The sequence below is a fragment of the Poecile atricapillus genome, chromosome 1 (assembly GCF_030490865.1).
Source record: "Poecile atricapillus isolate bPoeAtr1 chromosome 1, bPoeAtr1.hap1, whole genome shotgun sequence".
Classification (NCBI taxonomy): Eukaryota; Metazoa; Chordata; class Aves; order Passeriformes; family Paridae; genus Poecile; species Poecile atricapillus.
This window is the reverse complement of record NC_081249.1, coordinates 2,915,056-2,935,168: the sequence shown is the minus strand read 5'-3', so window position 1 is coordinate 2,935,168 and position 20,113 is coordinate 2,915,056. Positions and strand designations below refer to the sequence as shown.

Below are 20,113 nucleotides of genomic sequence, written 5' to 3'. Positions count from 1 at the left end.
CAGGGAAGGATCTGGTCCATTAACTTCTGAAATGAGCTTATCAAGGGAGATGGCAGCGCTGGTGGGAAAACAAGACATTCAAAGCTCCTTGCAAATCCAAACTCTCCTCCTCTAAAGCATCACACCTCATCAGCTGTGCTTGTAGCTCTCTCTCCTGCAGATGACAGGGTAAAAAAAGGCTGCAAAGTGGATTTTCTCCTGAGGTTGTCATCTTAATCTCCATCTTTCTCCTGTCAGCAACAAGCTCCAGCATTATCCTGGAGTTTTGCAGTGTCAGGTTTCTGACTGTGCTGCCTCTTTGGAGAGAATTGTTCACAGCAGTTTAGTTCAAGGTACCACACAACAGCAGCAGGCCAGGCTGGTTTGGCTAGAACATGGCACAGGATATAGTGGAAAGTTGTGGGATTGTTGCCACATTATTCATGAGGTGAATTAAACTTTCTAGAGGTGAATAACACCAGTCATGGCATCCTCATCTTGGGGTTATTTCCTCTGAAAGATTCTTTCTGCTGTCCCTCTGACACATTTGCATTCAGAAACATCCGTGTGATTGAGCATCCACACGAAAAACTGGGGAAATTCCCCAAAGATCCCAAATGGGATCCTGAAGAGTGATTCCATTCCCACAGAGAGCTTTGCTACCTGCTCTCCTCCAAAATTAATCCACTCCCTTCTGAAAGCCAAGTAATGCTTGGAGATACTGTGGGCTGTTGTGAAGCTCGGTTTGGGTCGTGTTGGTGATTTTGGACCCTTTGGCTGGCTGGAAGCCTGGATGATGGAATCATTGGTGGGCCCAAAAATCACTGACCACAGGCAGCCTGTTCATGAAGGAATCCCAGTTCAGAGGGAAGGGGAGCACAGCTCACAGAGCCTCAGAATGACTTGGGTTGGAAGGGACCTTAAATCCCATCCAGTGCCACCTCCCACTGTCCCAGGTGCTCCCAATGTCCAGCCTGGCCTTGGGCACTGCCAGGGATCCAGGGGCAGCCCCAGCTGCTCTGAGAAACATTTTCCAGTGTCTCAGCACCCTCACTTAAAGAATTTCTCCTTAATATCCCATCTAACCCTACTTTCTGTCAGTTTGAAGCCATTCCCTGGCTCCTGGCAATTCCTGCAGCCCTTGGCAATTGTCTCTCTCCAGCTTTCCTGGGGCTCCTTCAGGCCCTGCAAGGCCACCCTGAGCTCAGCCCAAAGCTTCTCCTGGCCAGGCTGAACAATGGCAGCTGTGCCAGCCTTTCCTGCCAGCAGAGCTGCTCCATCCCTCTGCTCATCCTGGAGCCTCCTCTGGACTGGCTCACACAGGTTCCTCATTATCACTCAGGAAGGTGCCGTTAATCACCTCTTCTTTCAGTGACAGACAGAAACACCCCCATGGACACACAAATAACCTGTCCACGTTCCCAAGGGCATTTATTAAGTGAAAGCCTTCATACCTGACCGAATTTTGAGGAATGCTCCATGAAATGCTGGCCTTGAATTCCGTGTCCAATCATGGGAGCAGCCCCTGATTAGCTGAGCTTTTCTCCCTGTGCTGCCATCTGAGAGAATCACAGGGCCTTACATTAATATTCCTGGTGAGACCAGAGCAAACCCTTTGTCTGTGATTAATAATGTGTTAAGCCACAGTTCCAAATTATTTCAACTTTTCAATGGTTATGGGAACATTCACAAGACTGATGGCTGGGCCTTACACTGCCAAGAGGCTGAAAGAGCTGTCATTTGTTACAGGGATTTCTTGTAGCCAAATTGTGTAACACTACCCTGCTAAACTGCAGGAGAAGAATTATGGGCTTTGCCACAGAATCTTCCCAAATTAGAAATCAAGTGAAGCTTTCAGCACTACAAATGTTTTTGTGAGTGGGGAGAGGGAGGAAGTGAAGAAATGCCATTAGACTTCACCAAAAATACAAAACCCCAAACATTTCTGCACTGTGGTGGTGCAACAGAGATTCACTCTTTGGCTTGGCTGATTTAATCCTGTCACACCACAGTATTTTGTGGTGATTTTTTGTTCAGTTTCACCATGTGCTTATAATCATGGATTCCCAGAATGGTTTGGCTTGGAAGGGACCTCAAAAATCATTTTGTTCCAGCCTCTTCCATGGGCAGAGACACCTTCCACTATCCCAGGTTGTTCAGGGCTCCATCCATCCTGGTCTTGGATACTTCCAGGGATGGGGCATCCACATAACCTGACCTATTCATGATTTCTCAATTATTTTCTTGTAACAACTTCTTAACCCTCCCAGTGCCACTCTGAACTCTGTTTGTTGTCGTCTCCCTGCTGCCAGTTAAATTCTCTTCTCCTCCCTTCTTATGACACAAGGAATTTTCCTTTGATGACAATCAACAGATCTCATTAAACATTTGAAGGGACTGAGGATTTCCAAGGCTCCCACACCAAGGATTTGCTGATTTTGGGCACGGGGCAAGCATGGAGCTGCTGCCCTCAGTGTCCCCATGGGTGTGCACATGCCACAGCCTCGTGTCACCCCAGCTCCCCCAGGAAAATGCTCCCTTATCCTGGGAACAGGAAATTTTCAATCATGATTAAAAGAAGGAGAGAGTTCTGCTGCAGAGAGAACAGGAAAAGGCTGAGGAAGCACAATTGCTGCTCCAGGAAAACACTTTGGTGTTCCCTGACTGTTTCATCTGATCCTCCTTCTGTTCCCAAAACAACCCATCAGCTTTTGCCACCCATACCCTGCTCTGCTTAAAGCAGAGGAGAGAAAAGGTCTTGGGAAAGATGCTGAGACCTGCTGAGACCCCCGCAGTGAACCAAAACTTGTGTTGTAATCGCAGGACCTGAAAAAAATATCTTGTTCCAAAACTTTAGTTCTCCATGAAATCCAAATCAGTGCTCCAGGCCAAAAAATCCTCCTGGTTCCACCAAAGGCCAACAAAAACCCAGCAGGCCCCACCTGACCATCAGGATGTTCAAATCCTCACCACAGCCTTTCTTTGCTGCTCACTTTCCATGAGGCCTCGGGGCAAGTTTGCTGTTGCCTTCCTCAATTTCCCCACTGGAAAAGAAAAATAATAACAAATCCCTACCTTGGAGACCTGCAGATAAAAGGTCATGGGAAATAAGAGCCAAATATTGCTGATCCTGTTCTTCCTGAGCCTCAATAATTCACTCCCTGCTGAGCTGCTGGATCCTCATGCAAACTTACAGGCAAAGCACTTTCTGTGCTTGTATTGTTGTGTTTCCACTGACCTGAGCTTCCAGCAGAATTGGAATAAAGTGTGATTGGGAAATTGATAGGAAACAAATGATCTGGGTTGTACTGAGCGAGCTGTAGTTAATGTTCTGTGGAAGTAGGGCCCAGCACGGGCCAGCTCTGCCTTTGCTTCCTAAAGCCACGTGGAATGTCAGGATTTAGGTTGGGATGGGGCTCTCTTGTGTCCAGTTAATTCCCAGTACTCACATTCCTGCTGGGAGTAAGCAATTTCTGGTTTGCCTCCCTTTTCCCTTCAGAAATGTGTGATTAAAAAGGGATTCTTCGTTCTTTGAGGCAGCTCTGAGAAGCTGATCTCAGCTTAGGCAGGCAGGAGTTCAGACTTGGTGGGTGATTGAGCACATCCTCACCTCAGGGCCCAGATGTTCAGCTGTGCTTTGAGGAGAAGCCAAGGTGGCCCAATCCATCTGTCACCTGTCCCAGCAGCACCTCCCAGCTTTACTTAAAGGGCTTTGTGCACAACATTTGCTTCTTTTGTCTCTCTGGTTCAAATAAACCCCACTTCTTGCAGTACAAAGTGAAGGCAGTGGCTGGGTGTTGAATTCAGCAGCCAGGGAAAAATTTATTGTGGTGGGAGGAGAGGAGGGCTCAGAGCTGGTTGGATTCAGCATTGTCCCAATGTCTTCTTGAACATCTCCCAGACTCACCTCCCTTTCATCAGCCTGCCTTGTGGCCAGCCTGTCACACCAGCCCTCCCAGATGCTGTGACTGAAAGGGAGTCCCAGAGGAGATAAACCCAACCCTGATCCACTGCAAGCACAAAGGAGAGAATCATGGAATCCCACACTGGGTTGGGTTGGAGGAACCTTAAATCCCATCCAGTGCCCCCCCTGCCATGGCAGGGACACCTCCCACTGTCCCAGGTGTTTCCAGCCCCAATGTCCAGCCTGGCCTTGGGCACTGCCAGGGATCCAGGGGCAGCCCCAGCTGCTCTGGGAAACATTTTCCAATGCCTCAGCACCCTCACTGTAAGAATTTCTCCCATCTAACCCTACTTTCTGTCAGTTTGAAGCCATTCCCCTTGTCCTGACTAAGGACTTGGGAAGCTGTCAAAGAGACCACGCCAAATTTTATTTCTCTTTCCCACCCTGGAGGAAAAACACACCTTAGAAGCCCAGCAGGAGCCAGGGGATGCTGCCCCATGAGCAGACATCTCTTAGGTTGCTTGGGACTTAGCAAGGATCCCATGCAGGTGTAAAACTGTGGAGATCTGAGTCAGGTCTGCAGTGTGGAGCAGCAAAATCCCCATGGAAGATGCTGCTGGTTTGAACTGCTGCTGACCAGGGCTAGAATCAGCAGATTTAAAAATATCTCATTCAACACTCACATGAAACATTAGAGACAGATGGTTTTAGCCAGAAATGCCCAGGTTTAGTTTTGTCCCTGTTTACCTCTGAGCCTGGGAGCTTTGATTTTGGTGAGGCAGGACACGTGGGAGTGAAGGATGTCCAGTTTTAGCCAAATGTCTGGATCCAGATCTGGATCAAGGAGGGGTTTCCAAACCAGCAATAAAAGCAGCAGGAGAGAGGCTGTGGCATTGTTCTTGTCCTGCAGGAGAATTTGGGCTGCAGCTGCTGCCTCAAACCCCTGTGGGCATCAGAAGGGGATGAGGGACAGCACCATCCTGCAGCTCAGAGCTCAGCCAGGTACATCTTCAAATAACCCATTCCTGCCACACCCACACCACATCCTGCTGGTCCCTGACAGCCTCCCTGCCCAGACATTCCCAAAGCAACTTTTGCAATAAATATTTTCCAAGCATTGCTGCTTTTTTTTTTTCTCTTTTTGTTTTCTTTTTTTCCCCTTAGACACACGCTCACTTCCAAGGCGTCTCTGCTGGGAGAAGAGTGCCACCTCATGACTGATGCTGAGGATGGAGCCCAGCAGGGAAGCTGGGATTGTGCAGGACAGGGACAGCTCCCAGCAGCTTTCCACCCAGCACCACAACACCCTGAGAACATCACCCCACTCCAAAACCCGTGTTTGTGTGCTTTGCTGAACACAAAAGCCAGGGCTGAACACCAATTCATTCATTCCTCAGGAGAGCTGGCATTATGGAGGTTTTTATACAAAGTTTTTCCTGCTTTGAAAGCCCCCTCATTTAATTTCAGACTCTTTTCCATCATCTTAAGCACCTCTCCTCTGGGAATTCTGCAATTTGGATGTGAGCACCCTCACCTTGTTTCCCTTTCCCCACACACTTTTCTCAAATTCTTTATTTTTTTCCTTACTAAAACCAACAATTTTTTTCTCCACTTTTTCTTCTGAGATAATTATTGTTAAACTAAGGAGAATTAAAAAGTCCTAATGACTTTTTGTTACTTCCACAAGGGAGGTGCAGGTGTCAAAGAAACTTAGAATTTCTCTGCTCCATCACCAGTTCGGACTGTTTGAGGAAAATCTGACACATTTTGTCATGGATTGATTTGTCTGTGCTCCTCCAGAAACAAATAGTTTAAATATTATCAGTTTAAATATGAAGAAAGGGGGGAAAAAACGCTTTTTTTCTGGCTTTTTGCTATTTTTTCTCCCCTCTTCCTTTACTTTAAATGAATTCAGGCATTGAGGAAAGTGCCAGACTGAAAATCCCAGAGCTTGAAATGTGTTGTTCCTATTTTTTCCCAGAATAGAAATATCAGGAGAGTAGAACTGAACCTTTCCTAAAATCCCAACCCTATTCCTGCTCTTCTCCTTTACTGGACCCATTGCTAAATGTGGGCAGTAATTAAAGATCCCAATCAGCTTTTTCCACACCACCTCCATAAAACCAAAGTCAATTAAAACCAAGTGAATATTAATTTTTCCAGAATGCTCATTGATCTACCAGCAGGTGTATTAATAGCCCCTACTATTGGACAGGATCCCAAGCAGATAAATATAGGTACAAAATTTGACACAACTCAAATATTATATAGCATTTCAGAAGTGAAAGATTTTGCATCTCATTCCTCCAGGCAGCCACTTTCTGCTCCCTCCTGCATCTCAAAAATATCTGCTCAAGTTGTCAGATAGCCAAATGTTATTAACCTGAAAGCATCAACTTAATAAGTCTCATCCCATGAACAGAAAAAAAAAAAAAAAACAACTCAGAATAAAAATCAAAACCCACTTGCTACTCAGTGGGAGGATTTTACAGAGCAGATGATTTTCTGTGCAGAACTGCAAGAAGGCCTGCAAAAGTTCATCAAAAATCAGAGCTGCAGGGAGCCTGGCATTGGCTGAGTCTTTTGTTATGATCAAGATATCAATAAGCCCTCATTTAAATTTTAATTAAAGACCGTTGTTGTGTCAGATGAACTTAGAGCTTAGAGTGTTTAATGGTTTCCCTTAAAGAGATTTTCATAAAGGGCTTGATCAATCGCATTAAATAATGACATGAACAAATGTTTGCTTAAATTCTCTCCCACTAAGAAAATTAAAGGGGATAAGATCTACTACCCAAGCCCATCACTTAAAATAGTAACAAAACCAGCCCAGATATTCCTCCTCCTCCTCCTCCCAGAGCTTGGGATTTAGAGCTTTCTTCTGCAAACCATGGAGCTCCTCTCCCCCAGTCCTCTTGCTACTCTTTCAGGTGAAACAGCAGTCAAAAATACCATCTCTGAGCACGGGATATCTTTAGAAAAGCTGATTTCCTCAAGTTTTCTCTTCTGAAATCAAGTACCACCCACCCACGTGTGGCTCGTCCCAGCCCACCTAAAAGGAGGCAGCGTTACAAAACCACCCGGGCCACCCCACTGAACTGGGCTGTTGCTTCCCAAAAAATTCCAGTGATTTTGGAGCTTTTCCTTGTGCTGCATTCCCAAACATCACTTCTCACCAGCATCTGCCTGGCAGGAACAAGTGCTTTACCCTGAGCTCTCTTTCATCTCCCCCTCTGCTCTCACAGCAACCAGGCTTCAGCCACAAACCTCGGAGCAACCCCCAGAATATTTGGTGGGTGATTCACAGATTTTGCTGTCAAAAAGCTCCTGATCTTGCCTTGTTTCCTGGATTTTACAGCATGCCAAGCTGCGTGTTCACACTGTTTTGTCTTTAATCCTGGCGTCGCAAACATTTCCACAGGAAAATGTGACATTTTTATAAAAAGCTCCAAGTGGGGAAAGTTCAGCACAGAGCAAACCTTGGATGTTCAGCATTTTTAAGGAGAGGAACAAAAGGCATCCAAACATGCAGACTGGAATTAGGTGTGGAAGAAGTGGTGGAATAGATCACACTTCTATTTTCATGAAATGTTTATCCCCCAGCCGTGACAGCACAAGTGTGCAGCAAGCACTGAGGGCCACAGAAAATGTTTCTTTCGCAGCAAACACCATTCCAAGGAAAGGAGTTTTTCTCCCAGACATCCCTTGGCAATAATTCCCATGAGTGGGGATTTGGCAGTGCCCAAACCTGCCTTGTTTTGGTGTCAGTCCCCTTGCACTGTTCCCCAGAAGAGGTGCAGATGTTGAGGGTTGTGTTTATTTTTCCACAGAAGATTGACTCTCCGTGCTCATTCCTTGAGGGATGCCCTCTTGGAAGGGCTCCTGCACAAAAAATGTTCAATCCTTTTTCAAGGCCAAATGCATTTCATGGAATCTCAGAATCCCAGAGTGGTTTGGGTTGGAAGGGACCTTAAAGCTCCTCCAGTGCCAGCCCTGCCATGGCAGGGACACCTCCCACTGTCCCAGGAGCTCCCAATGTCCAGCCTGGCCTTGGGCACTGCCAGGGATCCAGGGGCAGCCCCAGCTGCTCTGGCAATTCCATCCCAGCCCCTGCCCACCCTGCCAGGGAACAATTCTTGCCCAAGATCCCAAGATCCAGCCCTGCCCTCTGCCACTGGCAGCCATTCCCTGGCTCCTGGCAATTCCTGCAGCCCTTGGCAATTGTCTCTCTCCAGCTTTCCTGGGGCTCCTTCAGGCCCTGCAAGGCCACCCTGAGCTCAGCCCAAAGCTTCTCCTGGCCAGGCTGAACAATGGCAGCTGTGCCAGCCTTTCCTGCCAGCAGAGCTGCTCCATCCCTCTGCTCATCCTGGAGCCTCCTCTGGGCTCTCTCCAGCAGCTCCAGCTGCTCCCTGAGCTGGGATCCAGGGCTGGGGCAGCTCTGCAGGTGGGGTCTCACCTGAGCAGGGCACAGGGCACAATCCCAATCCCTTTCCTGATCCCCACCTGCTTTGGATGCAGCCCAGGACACATTTGCCTTTCTGGGATGCAAATGCACATTTCTGGGTCAGGCATTTTCTATTCTTCTCTTCCTACTTGTATTTTATATGTGCCCAATTCCCATCTTCTGCCTCAGCAAGGACAGGAGAGAGAGGAATCTGCTTCTGATCCACCCAGGATCCTCTCAGCTCCATCCAGATCCACCCAGGATCCTCTCAGCTCCATCCAGATCCACCCAGGATCACTTCAGCTTCATCCAGATCCACCCAGGATCACCTCAGCTCCATCCAGATCCACCCAGGGTCCTCTCACTCCCTCACTCTGGTGGCTCAGCTCCCACTGCTCTGTGAAAACCCCCACAGGACCCTTCTGTTTTTTAAAAAGGCCAGGACAGCTCTTCTCCTTACTCAACACACTGGAAAGCAGAGCTGCAGCTTCTTTTAACCAAAATTCCCATCAATCCCCCCGAGATGGGCACCCAGTAGGAAAAATAAATCTCTTGTGTGCTGCTGATCCAATGTCTGAAGCTCTGGATCCATAAATGTATCCCAAGAGCAAAACACAGAGCAGGGCACAAAATCCTGGCACTTCATGTTCCAGCTCCTCTGAACTGAGCTCCTCATTTCCAAGGACTCCAAGTGCCAGCTCTGGAACCAGCTTCTCTCTCTCTCTCTGGTCAGACATTATTGGATTTAATAAATTTCCCAGATTTAGGTGGCAGAAGAATGTAATCATCACCCATTGGAAAAAGAGCAGCTGAAAAGCAACATCAAAATTCAGACAAATCAGGATTTGATGGCCACAGCCTGATTATGAGGGTAAATGCAGGTTAAATATTGGCTGAACTGTAAATTCATGGTAAAATCACAATTTTTTGGCAAGAATTACCATCTCTTTGCAAGCAGTTTATTGAGAATATGTTGGTACAGTTGGCTAAAAGTGGCAGCACATTTGAGGCTGGATCAGACAAACTCTCCTGCCTCAGCAGGTAGCACTTGTCAGAAAACAAGAAATTAGACACAAATTACCCAGTATTTAATTCCTGATAGGAGAAACAGTAACCAAGCAAACCAAACATTTCTAATTCAGCATTTTTCCACAGGGAAATATCATTTCACTGTCACTGAAATCTCCTGCTGGGGGAAAAAATGCATTTTAACAGTTTGTAAAAGACTACAGCATGCCCATTTTTTTCTTATTCAGGTGTTGCATTACACAATGTATCACATTTGAAGAAGTCAGAGTGAAACCAGAATGCTTTGACTGATTCTAGTTAGATTTTATCTAGAATTTAATAGCAACACCATTTTATTTTTTTTTTCATGCTTGTTATTTGTTTTAGCGAGAAATAGAATTGGGAGCATCAGAAAGTTCAACTGACTGGAAATTATGGCTTCAATTTCCATTGCATATTCATCTCTGTGCAAATGGGAGCTGATAATCTGCGTGTTCTCCTGCAGAGCTGTGATTTTCTTACGGGGTGGGGTGGTCAGAGCAGCTGCTCCAGCCCACTCACTCCATGGCAATTTGGATTTTCTGGATTGAGCTGGTCCCTGCTCCCTCCTCAGCTACCACAGAGACCCCTGAGCAGCACTCACAGATGGTGTCAGCAAATAAAATCTCAAATATAGTGCAGCAAATAAAATCTCAAATATAGTGATCTGCTCCTCGGGATGACTGAGTAAGAAAGGTGAAAATAGAAATATCAAATTACACGAATCGTTTGCAGGAAAAAAAAAAAAATAAATAAACCACCACACCAGTTTTAACATTATAAAAGGGAAAAGAAAACAAACAAAACCCAGTGAAAGTTAAATCCTTATATTCTTATAAGAATAAAAAACATCTGTTCTCACTCCCTCTCCCACTCAACTCACACCCCCACAACATGAGGGTTCACACCAGACATGCTGAAGCAAAGATATTTAAAATATTTAAAAGGCTGCCAGGCACCTGTGCAGTTTTGACTTCTTTTAGGAGGTTTTGGCATTTCTCAGGGTGAGATAAACATCCAATTTCCAGGTGTGCTCTGAACCAATGTATCAGAACCCCTGGGAATTCCCCTTTGCTACTTCTGAATGAGAGATTATATATATGTGAAATATATATTTGTGGGGTGTTTACTCAAATAAACTGAAACTACATAGCTTTATTGTCAGCTGTACCTAAATTCTATGATTTTATGCTTCCAGCTTTAAAATACTGCAGTGAATTCATGGTCCAACATGACTTTTTGCTTCCTTCTTTTTAGCTTGATTAAAGAGGACCAATTAACTCCCATGGAATGTTTCTGACACTGACTCGGTGGCACTCTGGAAATGTTGTTCTAAATCTTTGTCTTTTTTTTTATTTTTATTTTTTTTTTGAGGCAATTTTTTCACACCAGGGAGAGCTGTTTAGTACAAATTTGACAGAAAAAAAAAAAAAAATTCTAGAGGAGGAAGAGAATCTATTGCCAGCACATCTCCTGCTTTTCCATCTCAGCGTGTTCCTGGTGGCACAGCAGTGAAACAGAGCCAGCAAAGCTGGGGAATTTGCCAAAGCCCACACAGTGTCTGCAGGAGAAGCGAGGGATCAAGCAGGGGGTCTTGACTCCGAGCCTTTGGCTTGTTTTTAATAGCCCACACTGCTTTCTTATTCTCCTGAACACCCAAAAATAGCAAAGGGACAAATCCTTCACTAAATATCTTGGAGTGCAAAAGGTCACTGGGGCAGAGAGCACGGCCCTGCCTCGCTGCTGGATCCTGGATGGAATCCTGGAAATCCACTTGGGTTTCCTGGAGCTACAAACGAGGTCCATGTTCATCAGTTCCCTCAATATTGGGGTCACTGCAGAGGGACTTTTCTGCAGAGGGATTTGTCACAGCCTGGAGGGCCAGGAGCCAGGGAATGGCTGCCAGTGGCAGAGGGCAGGGCTGGATCTTGGGATCTTGGGCAGGAATTGTTCCCTGGCAGGGTGGGCAGGGGCTGGGATGGAATTGCCAGAGCAGCTGGGGCTGCCCCTGGATCCCTGGCAGTGCCCAAGGCCAGGCTGGACAGGGTTTGGAGCAGCCTGATCTAAGAGAACACTCCCCACCCATGGCAGGGGTTGGAACTGGAAGATCTTTGATGTCCCAGCCCAAACCAATCTGGGATTCTCTGATGACACTGATGAAGTAGAATTGTCCCATCTTCTCCCCCTTGCTCCAGACAAGGTGCAAAACTCAGCTCCAAAGCCTCAGGTCAGAGCCTCAGCTGCTTCCCGATTCCCACCACTCCTTCACGAGCGCACGGAGGCTGCGGGAATTAATCTCAAGGGGTCGAGAACTTCCTCCACATTTGGTTTTGGCCTTAAAAGGTTCTCAAGATCCAAATGAACCTTTTGACAAAGTAGATCAAAACCTCTGCAGGGACACCTCAGCAAAGGCAGTTGTGGATACAGTGAAAGGAATTCAACAGGAGCATCACAGGCACGAGGAATCCTCAGCTCCCAAATGGACACCCCAGAGCAAATTTTGTCCTCCTGCACGAGTGAAACCCCACTCAGGCCAGAAATGGGGACACCCCTGTGCCCCACACACAATTTGCTGCTGAGTCTTACCCCAGGCTGAACTGTGCAGAGGAATTCCCATGAAATGATGAGGACAGCCACTCTTGTGGGATATCCTGGGTAATTTAGAGCAGCAGGAATTCTGCCTGGTCCTGCCAAGTGCCAGCAGCAAATTGCTGAGCCTCAGCTTTGCTGGGGCTGTCAGAGAGGTGCAGCCAGTCGTGGGCCATAATTCTTGGCTCCTCCTTTCACTGAGAGCCCTTTTTTTAATCCCAGAAAATGGAATTTGAAAAGAAAAGGTGCTGTTGTAAAAAAAGGCCTGTCTTGAGTAAAACAGAAGCTGAACGAGGCTGTCACAGTGTGGAAACGGCAGGGGTGGAAAATCACCGTATTTCAGCCCAAACATGGATTTAATACCTTGGTTTTAAAGTTCTTTTCCCCCTGATTTTTTTTTTAGACCATTTTATTTTTGATGGCTCCCATCCCAAAGGGAAACACTGCATGGTACAAGTGCCTGACACAACATTTTATTGTCTAAGCTACAATGAAATCTTCAATTAAGAGCTTCTTGTAGAAGCAAAGACCTTTTCTGGTTCCATTTAAAAGAAAAACAATAAAAATTCTTATTCATAATAAATAATAATAAAACAACAAAAAGCCAAGACAGCTTGGCTACCTAAAATTGAGTCTCCTTCACCCAATCTCTGTAATTCAGTTTCACTGACTTGAAAAATCCTAACTTCCATTCTAGCACTGAAAATGTTTCATCCAGCTGTGGAAAAGGAACAGGAATTAAAAAATTGCTGAATGGGAGCTTAAATTAAAAATGGAGATCAACATTTCAGAGGCGGGTTTGTTTTTAATAAGGTGTAACTTTCACATAGTCCAATTAATCTTCTTGATTTCTGCAGAAAATTGTTCCTCCTCTTTCCCACCAGGCAGAACAGTTTTTCTTAACCAAAGCAGCAGGATCTCTGAGTACTTGCTTTCCTTGTAATGAAAATTTCAAATTTCCCACTCACTCCCAAGGTGAATTTCAGCAGGAGAGGGAACAGATGACTCTTAGGAATGGCTCTCTCCTTTGGAGAAGCCCATGCAGGGGTCTCTGGTCAGATCAGGAATCACAGAATCACAGAATCACCAGGTTGGAACAGACCTTCAAGATCATCAATTCCAGCCCTGACACCTCAACCAAACCATGGCACCGAGTGCCACTTCCAATCCTTTTATAAACACATCCAGGGATGGTGACTCCACCACCTCCCCAGCAGACAATTCCAATACTTTATCACCCTTTCTGTAAAAAACTTTCTCCTAACATCCAACCTCTATTTCCCTTGGTGCAGCTTGAGACTTTGGTGTCCTCTCATTCTGTCACTTGATGCCTGGAGAGCTCAGGGAATCAGAGAATCATGAAATCATTTCAGTTTAGAAAAGAACTTTCAGATCATGGAGCCCAACCATCAACCAGCACCACCCCCATGTTCAGCACTAAATGTTATCCTCAGGTGCCACATCCACAGTTTTTGGATGTTTCCAGGCATGGTGATGGCAGCACCTCCCTGGGCAGCCCCTGCCAAGGCCTGAGCTCCCTTTCCATGGGCAAATTCCTGCTGCTGTCCACCCTGAGCCTCCCCTGGCCCAGCCTGAGGCCTGAGCTCTCCTCCTGTCCCTGTTCCCTGGCAGCAGAGCCCGACCCCCCCGGCTGTCCCCTCCTGCCAGGGACTTGTGCAGAGGACACTCTGGAATGTGAACTGAGCTTGGATCAGCACCTCTTTTTGTGCCTCTGGACAAAGCACAGTCTTTTTTTGCCTTGTAGGGTGAGGTTCAGCAGAGCTGTGAAGAGAAGGTAACGAAGAAATGAATCCCAGTTATCCCAGTTCCTCTATCCCAACATCCTTCAGGAGTTTTATTGATATTTCTGTGTTACCCACCAGCCCAGCTCTCAGATCAGGGTAACTAAAAGGTGACTCCCACCTTTAGGGGAACCTTTGGATTGTGGGATCAGGGTGGGGTCCGGCAGAGGGAAGCTTTGGTGACAATTCCTGTTACCCTGGGCACGAGCTGAGCATGGCAGTGGCACAGCCAGGGCACAGAGGATGGCAGAGTGCCCCACACCACCTGAGACCCACAGCAGGTGAGTTGGTGAAACACAGGCAGAAGGGCAGTGTCTGATAAAGAAATTATTATTAAAATCTTCACTGACAGACTGAGCCCTTCTTGTTCTGCACATGCACGGGAGGAAAGGGCTTCGGTTTATGCTCCCTAAAACCGAGCTCCACCTCGTGTGGTGTCAAACCTCATTCTGTCCTGGCATGAGCCTTCTTACAGACAGAAAAAAGGACAAATTAAAGGTCTGGGGAAGCAGTGGGTCCTGATTACAGCACTTGTTCCTTCTCTGTTGTTGCAGGGATGACCTGCCAGGCTCGCAGCTCCTACATCACGAGCGAGATCCTCTGGGGCTACCGCTTCACCCCCGTCCTCACGCTGGAGGACGGCTTTTATGAGGTTGACTACAACAGTTTTCATGAAACCTACGAGACCAACACCCCCGTTTACAGTGCCAAAGAGCTGGCAGAGATGGCCAGCCGAGCAGAACTGCCCCTGACCTGGTCTGTTTCCAGCAAGCTGGACCAACACGCCGAGCTGGAAACGGAGGAGGAGGAGAAGAACCAAGAAGACCAAAACGAAAGAAACGGAGACGTGGCCAACTTGGAGAATGAGTCCAAAGTGTAGAACCAGAGGAGAAATAAAGGCCACTCCACCTCCTTTATCTCCTGCCTCTCTGCTCCCTGTTTCTTTCTGCGACACGCCTTTAATTTTTTTCTCTTCCTGTTACTGGTAAATCACGGAAAATAAACACTTTAGATGCGAAATTCCAATTTCGACCCAAGAAATTCCCAGACTAAGCAAAGGCGTGGGTTAAAGCTGCAACACCCATCAGGGAGGGTGGAATCTCCCCCTGGCAGTGACTGATGGCACCTCTCCAGTGCAGACCTCCAGGTTTATCCACATCAACCACACAAAAACCCATCCCTGAACGCGAAGGAAATGTATGCAAGGGATTTAAAAGGAGAGACTAATTAATGTTCATCAAAGCAAGGGGCCTTGACTGAGGATTTTATGTATTTCAGGACACTTTCACAGACTGGGTGACAGTGGAATGGGCCTTGCAGCTTTAAAAGGAAGGTGAGCAGAGGGACCTGCAATCCCACACGACCCTGTACATATGCCTTATGTAACTATTTCTCTCTACATTTAGTAATAAACGCCGCATGTACAAAAGTACTGTAGTAAAGAACTTCTAAATAATGTACACAGCTGTGTAATTAATGTAGGTTTAGAAACAGAGCTCTAGAAATATTGGGATGCAAAAACTAACTACCCGTCGAGTAGGCATTTCTCTTCGAATATTTGCAGTGTAAAATTGATTTTAATTTATTTTATTTATTTTTTTTTCTCCTCCCAGCTATGACTCTTCTAGTGCATAACATTTTCTTCAGTGTACCAGACTGGCAGCTATTTAGAGTACCTCACTGTTGGCCAAACAGATCGTTTCACTCACTCTAAAAAGCCATAAGTCTGGGAGAGGGCAGGGTAGAGAATTGTACTCCTGACATACTGTGAAAATGTTTACAAATAAGGCAAAACCCTTCCTGGTTACTCTTTTTTTGGGGGGCAGCTCGACTGAAAAATTGAGGCTGTGGCAAACTCGTGGCTAACCAGAATTTCCTGTGTACTCTTCATATAACGGGCATGTGTCATGTGGAGGTGTTATCCTTATTGTGCAATATCCAGGGAATCTGCTCCCTCCTCCCCTGCCCAACAGCGGGATTTCAGCGGAATCCCACACACAAAAAAAACCCACACACACACACAAGCCATTGTTGCACCTCAGCCAGTAGATTTTAGCTACTTCAGCTGGGAAGGAAACAGCTGGGTTTCGTGTGGAGCCGGAATCCATGAAATTCGCAATTTGCTGGTGCTGAGGCGTGGGGGGCACAACATCCCTGGGGGTGTCCTTCCAGCGGGATTCCCAGGAAAACACACGGATCCTGCCGCCCACGCCCAGGGGAGCGATTCCTCAGTGCGTTTCTCCACCTTGGGTAGCTCCCTGCTCGTTGTAAATCCCTGGAAAACCCTGGACGTTCCATCCATGGGGCAGAGAGAACTCGCATCGCTTCCACGGCAGCGCCCACGGCAGTGGGGGAGCTCAGCCCCACCAAGAACAGCATTTCTGCCAGCAAAGCAGGACAAGCTGCAGCCTTAATTTTGGGTTTTTTTATTATTCATGCCTGCCTACTCCGGGAAGAAAGAAAACACTGAAGAGAATCCGAAGCTTTTTTTTCTTTTTTTTCTTTTTTTTTTTTTTTGTACAGAAAAATTTACGTTTAAATAAAAGAGAGAAAAAAAAAATTAAACCTCAGGAGAAACTTGGTGGGCAGGTGGAAAATTTGCACTGTGATATAGCTTTGGCATTAAATTCACACCTCTTTTGCTTTTTATTTATTTTTATTTTATTTTTTTTTTGCTGGTACAACTGCCCCTTGCTAATTTTCAGAGGGTGGCTGGTCTGGGGGTGCTCCAGGTGAGGAGGGCACAGCAGGGCCTGGGGAAGGGCAGGGTCACACACACCAGGGCAGATCAGGCTGGATGGGAAAAGGGTTTTTTTTTTTGGTTTTCTGACCATTTTCCCCTAAAAGGCTTTCCCAGGATGCAAGGAATGGTGCAGGATGAGGATTTTGGTCTCTCCACCCATGGGGGGATGATTCTGGCAGCTCAGTGAGGGTTGGAGACACTTCTGGGAGACAACACTTGGCCACAGCCCTTCCCAAGCTCATCCTCCTGCCCCAGCATCAGCGGCTGCCCCGTGCTCCAGCCCATCCATCACCACCCCCACGGCTCCCCACGAGGGGTGCTGAAGGTTTTTAGGGAAAAGTGGCTCCACAGCCCCTCTGGAAGCGTTGGGACCGGGGCAGTGCGACCCCGGTGCCGCGGAGCCACCCGCGCGTGTCCATCCCGCCAAAGGTGCATGAGCTGAAAGCAAAGCTTTCCCTCCGAGGATAAACCTGCTTTTCGCTCGCAGGATTCACTGGGCCTCTCCAGAAGTCATTGCTGCAGGTTGAGGAAATTTGTGTTGGTTGCAAGAGCAGCTCAGGGCCCTGATGAAACCTTTTTTTTTTATGTCCTTCAGCACGGAAAAAGAGAATTTCCGCCACTGGGGCATGCGCATGTGTAAGCTTTATTTTTGTGAATAGGGCACTTACAGCTTAAGGTGTGTGTGTGTTTTGTCTCTTTCTCTCTCTCCCCCTGTATTTCCTTGTCTTCGGTATCCATGTAGTACGGACTGTAAAGTTTATGAAATCTCATTTTTGTAACATAAGCTTTAAAAAAAAAAAATATAGAAGCCTCCAAAGCTTTCAACGGGGAAGCTTCACGTCAACTTTGTACTAGAATGTCCCTATCAAACACCTCTATTTTTCTACAATGATTGATTAAGCAGTTTAACAATGTATTTTGTGTCAATGATTTCAACTGAATTGGTACGAAGACAATTAAGAATTGAATGCTGTTAATTAACAATGGATTTTCAAGCCGTATATCCTGAGTGGTGTTTTCATTGACAGCACATCATTTAACCCAGGAACTTCAGCTCTTAATCCTGAACAACATTCGAGGAAAGCTCAATTCCCTGTGGGAATATTTGTGGCAAATTACATTTAAGGGATGTGGAAAATGTAACATCTTAATGTAATTGGCTACAGAATTAATCCAGACCCGTTGCACCGCTATTTCATTCGCTAATATATTTTGATGGCTTTTTCTTGCAATATCTTGTGATTTCTAGGAGGAAAAGGAATTCCAGAGGTAAATGTGAGCTCTCAGAAATCTCCTGGAGCTCTCTATTCCTTCTTCACTGACCTGAAATGCTGCTGAGTGAGAATGTGGCCTTCAGCAAATACTCCAAGCTCAGCTTTATTGTTTCCCATCAAATACCACCTTATCAGGATTAAAATAAATCACCAAAATTACTTTAAAAGTATCACCCAAAAATGCAGATGTCCCGGTAGGTGTCTATAGCTGTTCTGATCTGCATCTTTGCCCTACAACACCAAAGTCATGGGAGCCATCCCAGCAAATTCAGCAGCTCCCAGACCCAGGAGGGACAAGGTGCTGGAAAATCCAAGAGCATCAACAGGTGGTTTGAAATTCACTTCAAGCTTTTTGGTTTCAAGACTGGGCTGCTCATGTTCCTCTGTTGGAGTTAAAGAAGTCACTCAGGCCTTCCCAAACCAGGGAAGAATGAGATTCCTGAAATCCCTGTTCTGTTTCCAGGCACAGGGCACCATTCTGGGCTGTTTAGGAGGGGGAAGGCCTGGAACCAGGGCTCTCTTCAGCCCAGGGATGTCCAAAGCCACATCCCACCTCTCCCAAAAAACAACCCCTGCCACAAGAGCACCGACAGCTCCAGCCCCTCTGCCAAAGCCTGACTTGCTCTGGAATTCTCCCAAGAGCCCAACTTTCACCTTTGGGTGTGGAAGGATCCCTGGCCCTGGCAGAGGGGGTGGAACTGGGTGATCTTTAAGGTGCCTTCAACCCCAAACCATTCTAGGATGCTACAACTCTATAATTCTAGGATTCTGTGAAATCTTTGGGGTTTTTTTCATGGAAGAATGGAAAATTCCTCATTCCCTGGCCCCAGTCTATCCATCAAGGTATTTCCTGCCTAAATTCCAGCCCTCAGGCTGAGGCAGGAATAATCCCCAGGTTTTTCACCTCCCCACCTGGATCTGTTTTATCTTTGCTGTCCAGGAGAGCACAGCCCAGGGAGGATGCACTCTGTTAGTCCCAGAAAACCTGGGATATCTGTCCCTCCTGCTTTTTGTAGGTTTGAAGTGGTGAATTTATGCCACTTCCCCCAGTTCTTTGATGTGGATGTGAATGAGAGGCTCGATGTAATTTGTCTCCCATGCTCTGGGCACCTCGGACGCGCCTTAGCAGCCACCACCAGAACTTCTGGCTGCCAGACATAAAATTTTTACTTTTGTGGTACTCCTTGCCCATCAAAATATCTTTCTTTTCAGAATATCCGCCTCCTTAACACCAGGTTACCTCACTCAGGCACTTTTTAGGCCATAAATCAAACCTAAAACACGAGGAGTTGGCTTCTCGTCCACCCTTGTTCCCTCAGCTCCCAAACACCTCTTTGGAAACAAGCACGTGGAGAGCAGGCACAAATCTGGGCTTTGAGCTGAAAATAATTCTTAAAGACAAGACCTGAAAACTGTTATTTGTTCATCATATCCTGAGTGGATTTTAAATTTCTAGGGTTTGGCATTTTGGAGGGGAGAGGCGGTGTCAGACATTCCCGATTCATTTTGTGGGTTTAGCTCCAGCTTCTTCCTCCTGATTTATTCTCACAGTTTTATCTGATCCTCTGGATTTCCAGAAATTATAATCCAGTGGCAACTCCAGCACAAAGGAGCAGATATTTTACCACTTCCACTGCCCCATTTGTTGCCTGTTGATGCTCCAAGAGTCTCCCATGGGGAGCCCACAGACATCACATCCAAAAAAAGAATTCCAGAGGGACTCGGATCTTCCTATTTCACCTCAAGTGTGAAATCTGGTTTCTATTCCCAGCAAATTCACAACTACAAACCACAGCTCATCCCTCCTTCTCCCCAGCTCACGTGTCATCCACACAGAGTAAGAACTCCAGAGTTTCTGATAACATCAGCTGCTTTTTGGGTTTGGTTTTTTTTCAGAGGGAAGGAATGGGGAGAGCTTTCCCTCCTGCTTTTCCTTTTTTTCTTTTTTTAAATCAAAGGCAGCAGCTCCAAACTCACAGCCAAAGCAATCACAGGCAATCATTTGCACTGACTTTCCTGGAGAATTTAAACTGTGAGAACTGCTGGAGAGCTGTCATCCCACCAAATTTTCCTCCACGTGTTGGGTTGGAGTCCTCTGGATTTCTTCCAGGAACGTTCCTGGCCCACCAGGATGAATCCTCCCAGTCACTTTCCCTGGCCACTTCCCCATCATCATGTCCCAAATCCCTCACTGGAGCATCACATCCCCACAGCCGCTCTTCAATCTCCCCAAATCTTCCCAAAATGTAACTCTGATCAAATTTAAAATGGCATTTTTAAAAAGAAGACGATGATACCACAATGAGAAGTTTCTAACATGAGAATGCCAGT

At 46.4% G+C, this 20,113-nt stretch overlaps 1 protein-coding gene across 1 annotated transcript in view; it reads left to right on the top strand.

Annotated features, from left to right (window-relative positions):
• Positions 1–14,645, top strand: part of KCNJ6 (potassium inwardly rectifying channel subfamily J member 6) — a 32,942-nt gene extending 18,297 nt beyond the window's left edge. Inside the window, exon 2 of the mRNA XM_058859887.1 lies at positions 14,320–14,645. Coding sequence (XP_058715870.1) covers positions 14,320–14,645 — 326 coding nt within the window. The remainder of the gene's footprint in view (positions 1–14,319) is intronic.
• Positions 14,646–20,113: the final 5,468 nt, after the last annotated feature.